A 10,000-nucleotide genomic window follows, 5' to 3' on the forward strand; every position below is an offset into this window, starting at 1 on the left:
CATCTGGGTTCACTAGCTAGTAAAGCCTAACAATGACCCTCATTCTTATGGTGTCTGTCACCGTGAAGAGATCACACTCGCTCCCAGCTGCCACGGACATGTCAGGGGGGAAGAGGTTGACCTTTCTGCAGGCTCACTGTTACACACAGACACACACACACACACACACACACACACACACACACACACACACACACACACGTACACACACACGCACACACACACACACACACACACACACGTACACACACAAACGCACACACACACGCACACACACACAAAACCCACTTGACAGCCAGTTTGTGAGTCAGTAACACCCATTTTTATAGCTCCAGACACATGGAGAGTGAAAGAGGTGACACCTTAAGTGCCCTATTTTGGAATCAAAAAGGTGACTGTCACCCAAAGGTGACAAATATGCAGGCAGATTTTACACACCTAACCCTGGAAATATGAGGTCTCGTTCAGACTGCAGGCAGATCCCATTTGAGACACGATTTTTAAGACAAGACTGTCCGCACTCCCGAAATACGATTTGGGGCGAGTGATTGGATTTGTTTGTCCAGACATCATCACCAGCCAATCTGCATGCGTTTATATGGTAACAACTTGACTAGTATGGTATCTTGACTATGAGCTACTACCTTCTGGAAGGCGCTTCAGAGCCTGTAGCTTTAAGAGTAACCGCTATAAGCGCTCCTTCCTCCCAACATCTATAGCCTTATTAAATAAACTGCCTGTCCTCCCACTAGGGGGTAGAGCTCTGTCCTCTGTGAGGTCAGAGCCCGGCTACCCAGGAACCCTCCATTAAGAGCCTGACGACCCAGGAAACCTCTGGATTAACGTTTTCCTGGTCGTGAGAGGACAGAGCTCGGTGATTCTGGAACCCTCCTTAAAGAGCCGGATGATCCGAGAAATCTCTGATGGTATTGGTGTGGCATACATGGTAGCTCACTCTGAGCTCGGCTGTCCCTGCAGCCTGTCTGGTCATGTGATATTTATCTTGCCTTAGTTAGTTTTATATTCATTTTATTTCATTTTATTTCTCTTATCATTTTATCTTTTTATTTCTTTTACCCTTTACTGTGGTTTTAATGTTTTTAGTTTTAAGTAACCATGGTTTTATGATGGTTTTGGTTTGATATGCGGTTTTGGAATTGTGCAATATTTGAAGTGCAATATCTGAATACTGAAGTGCAATATTTGGTTAGGTAGAGTTGTTAACTCGTAGCCCAGGCTGTATCATGTACTATGTTGTCCTCTTGTTTACACGCTGTTTGTCTTCAGATGTACTGTACTGTCTGTTACGTTTGTCATTGCCCTATTGCTGCTGTACAAATGCCTAAGACAAATTTCCCTATGGGACAATAAAGTTAAACTCAAACTCAAACTCAAACGTAGGCGACATAAACTACTACGCTCAATAATCTCAAGTGGCTGTGCTAAGGCTACAGGAGTACTGTAGAACTCATTGTGCTGTTTGGTGCTGCAGTCATGGCGGGCTTCACTTTGCAGCGAGAGGTGTGGTGTCATCCACAATGTAGTGACTGCTGGGAACATGTACAGTAGCCTAGTCCCCACTAGGTGGCGTGCCAATTTTTAGAATGCGGCGGGGGACGTCTGGCGGTCTCTGTGGCCGCCCGTCTAGGACCAAGTCCAGCTCCCATCCTATAGGAATTCACAGTGAATCTAATGCACGGGAAAATGCAGTCATGACCTTTGACAACAGATCCAGGATGCAAGTGTACTTCTTTCATTGTCAACATCAAAGCAATGCTCAACATGGTTGACGATATAACGCTCCAAACCCTGTGCTGTGAACTCACGGCTACCTAACGTTATTACTACTATTGTGCAACAATGTCTCAACTTCAACACACCTCATGTGCCTTTGATGTCATGGTGGTGCAAGCCGAGGAGGAGGCATGGCCTCATGGGGCAGGTCGAGCACTGAACTTTCACACCAAGTCAGAGCAGAGTTGACCCGGGTCTCGAACCCTGTTCTTGCGGGGGGTGGACTTTCAGACCAGTCTATAGCGTATAGGTCAGATAGGCTGAACAGGGAAGTTGCTGAACGGATGTTGGATGGAAAGAAAGAAAGAAGGTGTAGAAGGTGTAGGACGTGTAGAAGGTGTAGAAGGTGTAGAAGGTGTAGGACGTGTAGAAGGTGTAGAAGGTGTAGAAGGTGTAGGACGTGTAGAAGGTGTAGAGGTCCTACCTGAGGCTGCGTGAGCGCGGTCTCATGGGGGAGCGGCGTCCCTCCTCGTCGGTGATGCTCTCGGAGCTGAAGTGCTTGGTGAGGAAGTGCAGCTCGTCCGCAGTGGGCTGGAAGGGCAACTGGTGCAGCTTCTCCTGAGATGAACAGGAGGACTGTGAGGAGGAGGAGCAGAGAGGGAGCACAGATTACAACCAGCTACTGCGAGACTGGAGCTAGGTCGCTTTGAGGTTTAGCTTTGAGGAGTAGCGTGCTAGATACAAGAGGAGCAGGAGGAGAAGAGGGGGAGCAGGTTAAGTAGCAGGCAGGGTGAAGCCTTTGCAGCCTAGAGGGACGGAGCAGGAAGGCATTTATCTCAGAGTCTTCGGGGTAAATAGATCATGCAAATAAATAAAACACACAAATACATGTAGATGCACACGGATGGAAATCATATATAATAAATGTAGATACTTACTGAGACAGTGGAGCTGGGAGTGTTGGTGCCATAGCCAGATGAAGGCAGAGAGGCCAGAGACCAACGTCTGCCATCCGTCCTGATGGAGAGAGAGAGAGAGAGACAGAGACAGAGAAGAGAAGAGAGATCCAGCATCAAAACACATACAGGTCTCCCTTTACATGGACTTCTACTGACATTAAACACAGTCCCCATAGCCAAGTCCACAAGCTGCAGCCACACCCTCACATACAGTACTGTACTGTACACATACACACATATAGTACTGTACTGTACTGTACACATATAGTACTGTACTGTACTGTACTGTACTGTACTGTACACATATAGTACAGTACTGTACACATACACACATACAGTACTGTACTGTACACATACACACATATAGTACTGTACTGTACTGTACTGTACACATATAGTACTGTACTGTACACAGTACTGTACTGTACACATACACACATACAGTATTGTGTAGTCACAAAGCCATTCAGTTGCAGGAGGGAAAATACACACAACGAGGATCAAATGGCTTGAGAAAGAGTGCAGACAAAGCCATGTGGCTAAACAAACAAACAAACAAACAGACAAACAAACAAACAAACAAACAAACAGACAGACATAGAGCTGCATGGTTTGATCCTTCTGTGACACAGAGCCTGTAGGCTAGCATCCAGCACAGATGTAGCAGTGACACAGAGCCTGTAGGCTAGCTTCCAGCACAGATGTAGCAGTGACACAGAGCCTGTAGGCTAGCTTCCAGCACAGATGTAGCAGTGACACAGAGCCTGTAGGCTAGCATCCAGCACAGATGTAGCAGTGACACAGAGCCTGTAGGCTAGCATCCAGCACAGATGTAGCAGTGACACAGAGCCTGTAGGCTAGCATCCAGCACAGATGTAGCAGTGACACAGAGCCTGTAGGCTAGCATCCAGCACAGATGTAGCAGTGACACAGAGCCTGTAGGCTAGCATCCAGCACAGATGTAGCAGTGACACAGAGCCTGTAGGCTAGCATCCAGCACAGATGTAGCAGTGACACAGAGCCTGTAGGCTAGCATCCAGCACAGATGTAGCAGTGACACAGAGCCTGTAGGCTAGGCTAGCATCCAGCACAGATGTAGCAGTGACACAGAGCCTGTAGGCTAGGCTAGCATCCAGCACAGATGTAGCAGTGACACAGAGCCTGTAGGTAAGGCTAGCATCCAGCACAGATGTAGCAGTGACACAGAGCCTGTAGGCTAGGCTAGCATCCAGCACAGATGTAGCAGTGACACAGAGCCTGTAGGCTAGCATCCAGCACAGATGTAGCAGTGACACAGAACCTGTAGGCTAGCATCCAGCACAGATGTAGCAGTGACACAGAGCCTGTAGGCTAGGCTAGCATCCAGCACAGATGTAGCAGTGACACAGAGCCTGTAGGCTAGCATCCAGCACAGATGTAGCAGTGACACAGAGCCTGTAGGCTAGCATCCAGCACAGATGCTACAGCACGTTGTGATGTGGGCCTGTGTGCACTCAGCCATGCAGAACAGAGCCCAGTACAGGTGGTGGTGGAGGCAGGAAAAAAGGCATGTCAAGGTCAAAGAGGTTACCTGTCAGCCCTGTGTCCGTGACTGTGTGGGAGAGAAGACTGTCCGTCAGTCTCAGACAAGGACACAAAGATGCACACACACACACACACGCACACGCACGCACGCACGCACGCACACACACACACACACACACAAACACCTAGCCTGTCCCAGCCCTCCCAAACACTAACACTGATCATTCTTTATGCTCTCTTGTTTGTGTTTACTGATTAATCGCTGTTATAGTCTTCTTCTTCTTCTTCTTCTTCCATGGTTCATGTAAAGAATGATTCAGGGGGCTGGCAGCAGATAAAACACCGATACACCAGACCCTTTAGCTCTTGAGCTGTGTTATCAAACTCCACCACATGGTGTCACTATTGTACTATTGTACTATTAAAGCACTATTATACAGTGCTTTGATAAAACTTTTGTAATCTTGGCATGGGCTTAAATCACACAAGCGCATTGAACGTGCACACACATACATCTCATAAATCTCAGGTGATGAATCCAGGTTTGAATGACACTTTCAGATCCTCTCTGTCTCATCATCTACTGCTCTGCTCTCAGGGCACCCAGCAGGCCACTGAGGCATCTAACAGCACTTTGCCATTTCAACATCCTGACATTAAAGGTTGAACTACGGCCCTCCAACATTCAAGATAAATGTCATCCCCCCTCCCCCCCCCCCCCCCCCCTCACCTGAGCGCCACATTTTCCCATGTGACCATCATTGACCATTTGAGAGCACGAGACTTCCCTGGGTGTCAACCAACTGCTATCTTAAATTTCATAGCGTCTATCATTCACCAGGACGATCAAACTGACCACTAGGGGGAAAGGAGCCAGTCAGTCAGCAGTCATTCTGCCCCATAGTAAACAATTTGACTGAGAGTTAACCTCAATCATGTCTTGTCCCATCTGAATAGAATGCTTTGTTTTGATTGGACACAGCATTACAACGTTACTGGGAGACAGGCTGCCACTTTGTTTTTTATGGGCGTTACGTTCCTGCACCAATCAGCACAAGATGTGAGTGACATGTTCCTACACCAATCAGCACAAGATGTGAGTGCTAGGCCAGGGCAACTCTTTGCAAACTGTGCACCCCCCCCCCCCCTAGTGTGACCCTTAAGTACAAGTGTGTGTGTGTGTGTGTGTGTGTGTGTGTGTGTGTGTGTGCGCGTGTGCGTGTGTAAACCTTCTGTTCCATGTGTGTGACTGTGTGTGTGTGTGTTCGTGTATGTGTGCGTTTGTGTGTGTGTGTGCGTGCGTGCGTGCGCGCGCGCGCGCGTGTGTCTCACCTGCGTGCAGGAACAAAGGAGAAGTGTGCAGCCGTGTTAGGGGAGAAGTTGCGAGGGCTGTCCAGTGGGCTGGTACCTGAGAGAGAGGGAAGGAGGGAGGGAGGGAGAGAGAGAGGGAGAGAGGGAAGGAGGGAGAGAGAGAGGGAAGGAGAGGAGAGGAGAAAAGGAGATGAATGGGTAGCAGGACTATATACACACAATGCTGGACACATATCAGGTGGCTCTCATCTCTGTCTCGATGTATTTACCTCAGCAGATAGAGAGGCTGCATCTGACAACAGCAGAGATGTATTGTGATATTATATTAGTATGAGTATGTTAATATGGCGGCACCAGTCAATATGCTAGACTCGTGGTTCAAGTCCCCTGAACCCCTGATGGAATAATGTGAATGACTAACACTCTCCCCTCCTCACGACAAGAAAAGCTCAAGCACTAAGTGTACTTCATGAGAAGCAGGTGTGGTGGGCTGCTGCCTGCACAGACTGCTCCAACTGCTGCACAGACTGCTCCAACTGCTGCACAGACTGCTCCAACTGCTGCACAGACTGCTCCAACTGCTGCACAGACTGCTCCAACTGCTGCACAGACTGCTCCAACTGCTGTACAGACTGCTCCAACTGCTGCACAGACTGCTCCAACTGCTGTACAGACTGCTCCAACTGCTGCACAGACTGCTCCAACTGCTGCACAGACTGCTCCAACTGCTGTACAGACTGCTCCAACTGCTGCACAGACTGCTCCAACTGCTGCACAGACTGCTCCAACTGCTAAGCGGAGCTTTCCTTCTTCTACAGAAGAGAAATCAGGCCTTTGAAGCAATGCTTGTTGCCCCAGTGGGAATTGACCACCTCGCCACGAACCAACACAACAAATACAGACTGAAGCAAAGTTGAAACGCTTTGAAATGCAAAACGATTCTCTCTCACTGCTCGTTTCAAAACCTGCCCAAGTCTGGTGACATAACGACACATGATGTTCAAAAGAAATGTGTGTGTGTGTGTGTGTGTGTGTGTGTGTGTGTGTGAATAGATTGAGATGTTCCTTCATCTCCCTCAGCGTAGATCCATCCCTCCATCATCAAACCTCCACTCACTCACACATGGAGATGGAATGGGAGCAGAGAGAGAGAGGAGGAGAGAGATGGACGTGGAGAAGAGATGGAATGGGAGCAGACAGAGAGAGGAGGAGAGAGATGGACGTGGAGATGGAATGGGAGCAGACAGAGAGAGGAGGAGAGAGATGGACATGGAGATGGAATGGGAGCAGACAGAGAGAGGAGGAGAGAGATGGACGTGGAGAAGTGGACTTTGATGGAGTGATCTGATGAACTGAATGGGAGTTGAGAGGAAAGGAGTGGGCAGATAGAGAGACAGATAAGAGCGCTACCTAATCTGTCTGCTTCCTCCACAGCAGAAGAGGAGTGGGCACAGATACGAGGAGAGACAGTCAGTACGTTTACATGCACTTACAAAAATCTCATTATTGCGTTAGTCCGCCTAAAACCGGACTTTTGAAATGCATGTAAACATGTTAGCTCGACTGAAATCGAAGTTATACAAGACCGACTAACACACCCAGATAATGCGATTGGGAGTGGATTTACTCCTGCCTGTATACAGGCCAGTCGGACTGGAACTGGACGAGGCGATCAGCGCATGAGCTAAAGTCCCCGTGCCAGGCTACGAGTCGAACGCATAAAACGTAAACAGAGGGTGCATCTCAAGAGAGAAGGTATTCTAAGAGTAGAGCGTACTACACCAAAGACAATGGGATTTCAAGCAAGACTGCCTCTTCTGAATATTCTGACACTGCATTTTTCAGACAGAAAGAAATTAAACTTGTTCAAGACCCGTCTCTGTCTCAGCAACACACTCGTGAGATTTGGCTACAGGAACTTACTGTATGTTAGCGATTAGCTAAAGCTAAATGTGAAGTTTGTTGATGTAGTAGCTAAATCGGTCGCTAGAATTTTTTTTTTTTGAATGGAATATCTTAGTTTCAACTGTATTGAGCTAACAAGGGGCAGCTTTGTGTTTATATGTGTGGTTTATCTGGAGTTTGGGAACTATTACGATCTCTATTTCAAGTTAGCTTGCTAGGTCAGCACTAAACCCGCTTAAAGCCTGCTTGAATTAGAAAACAGGTGGGGGAGGGGGAGGAGTAACGAGACATGGGGAGAATCTATTTCCCACCCGTGCTTGTATACTGGGACAAGGACAGTAGTCTGAGTAAATAGCCTAATCAAGCTATAACCATAGCTCGACTTAACTGTGCATGTAAACGTACAGACTGTTTACACACCTGAGATAACTGTAGAGGGAGACAATGACAAATGAAACCGATAAAAAAAAAAGGATATCCAAATGTGTGAACCCAAGATAGAAAGTATTTTCATCTAATTACATGAACACAAACTGACTATTCCCCTATGGAAGTGACACTGCTACACTGCTGACACTGTACTCGAGGAAAACACATGATCCTAATTCAGATAAACATGAGGTTTATTGAATAAGCATATTGAATGAGCATAGGCACGACTACATCATATTGGATAGGAATATTCAAGTCCAGTCCATTTAGTGGACTGGACTTGAAGTGGAGAGACAGGCTATGGGCCGGGTGAAGGGGTGCAAACACACTTCAAACACACAGACACAAGACTGGAGGGCAGACACGTAGTGTAGTGTGGGGGGGCTGAGGGGGGCTGAAGGAGAGGGAGAGATGAAGTAGTTAAACATTCCACATTAATTATGCAGCGCGTCTGGACAGAGCCGAGTCTCAAATATTAATATGAGCATTTTGCTTTCTGTCACATAGGAAAAGACTCTCTCTCTCTCTCTCTCTCTCTCTCTCTCTATGTCTCTCTCTCTCTCTCTCTGTGTAGCTGGAGTCTGCACGTACATGACTGAACACGCTTGTCTACTATTTGTTATACAGAAGCTTGTTAGACTCACCCATCCATCGTGTGTGTGTGTGTGTGTGTGTGTGCGTGTGCATGTGTGCGTCTGTAAACCTTCTGTTCCATGTGTGTGACTGTGTGTGTGTGTGTGTGTGTGTGCACGCATGACGCTTTTCATGTATGTGTGTGTTTGTGTGTGAGTGGATGGATGTTGTTATGTTTAAATGGCAGACACACACAGTATATCTCATTGAAGCTATTACCATGATGCACTGAGGGAATTAAATGACTTTTTAAATGACACTTTGCAGCTAGCAACAGTGACAAAACGTGTGTGGAGGAGGAGGTGCCCCCGTGTGTGTGTGTGTGTGTGTGTGTGTGTGTGTGTGTGCGTGTGTGTGTGCGTGCGTGCGTGTGTGTGTGTGTGTGTGTGTGTGTATTCCATTAGTCACATAGAGGCTTGTTCAGCGACAGAAGCATCCATCTCTGGTTGTGAAGAAAAACCCCGCGCTGCAGCCGAGCGTAGAGGAGTGTGTTTGTGTCTTTCTAAGTGTGTCAGGGCGAACAGCCAGGCTGACGTATTGCATGCTAATGTGACTCTGAGCTAAATGCTAAATGTTAGCCAGGCCTGTGGGACTTCTTCCATGTCGCTCGGCAGCCGGAGAAGCAAGTCCACGACACGCTGGTCATTGGGGCAAATCCCCCAGACAGGCTGGCAACATGTGGAAGAGGGAAGGGAATGAGAAATGCTGTGTCCTTCTCCAGCAGAGATTTGTAATCAAGTATAAAAGTAAAAAAGTATTTATACCGGCTGTTTCAATCTGTGCAAAGCAAACTGAACCTCACGTGGTATTAAGAACAACAGATTGTTTTTGCATGCTACGCACGCTCAATCCTAGGTTGAGGACGATGAACCGAGCACACAGCTCTCCAATGATACAGTAGTAGTACTAGTAGGATTGGCTACAGGTGGTGTATATGCTGATGGTATTTAATCTCTAGTCCTGGATTGGTTTGAAACACAGTCACCGAAGAAGTAAATCTAGGATATGAAAATAAATAAACTGACAGTCCTTCAAGTCAGTTCTGGTGGAGCACGAAGTGTCCTTCATCGCTTGTGTTAGTGTGCTGTGCCCAGCGCTTGGCGGATCCGGATCCGACACACGTGGGCCAAACTGCGAGGACTGCAAGGACCCCCTGGTCTGTGTTGTCTTCGGCCTGCAGTAGTAGAGCTGACAGAGGGGGGTTCAATAGGTGGTGCACCTGTTACAGCCTGGACCCAGTGCCTGAAGTGATTCTGTAGCAAAGCATGCTGGGTGCACCTGTTACAGTCTGGACCCAGTGCCTGAAGTGATTCTGTAGCAAAGCATGCTGGGTGCACCTGTTACAGTCTGGACCCAGTGCCTGAAGTGATTCTGTAGCAAAGCATGCTGGGTGCACCTGTTACAGCCTGGACCCAGTGCCTGAAGTGATTCTGTAGCAAAGCATGCTGGGTGCACCTGTTACAGTCTGGACCCAGTGCCTGGAGTGATTCTGTAGCAAAGCA

At 47.8% G+C, this 10,000-nt stretch overlaps 1 protein-coding gene across 1 annotated transcript in view; it reads right to left on the reverse strand.

The window, feature by feature from the left end:
* The window catches only part of mast2 (microtubule associated serine/threonine kinase 2), a gene marked incomplete at its 3' end in the record, with an annotated part of 242,782 nt that overhangs the window by 41,243 nt on the left and 191,539 nt on the right, over positions 1-10,000 (reverse strand). The window contains 4 exon segments of the mRNA XM_083648326.1: positions 2,219-2,370; positions 2,673-2,751; positions 4,264-4,284; positions 5,550-5,625. Coding sequence (XP_083504452.1) covers positions 2,219-2,370; positions 2,673-2,751; positions 4,264-4,284; positions 5,550-5,625 — 328 coding nt within the window.

This window comes from Poromitra crassiceps (genome assembly GCF_964638095.1).
Source record: "Poromitra crassiceps genome assembly, chromosome: 12".
NCBI classification, from domain to species: domain Eukaryota; kingdom Metazoa; phylum Chordata; class Actinopteri; order Beryciformes; family Melamphaidae; genus Poromitra; species Poromitra crassiceps.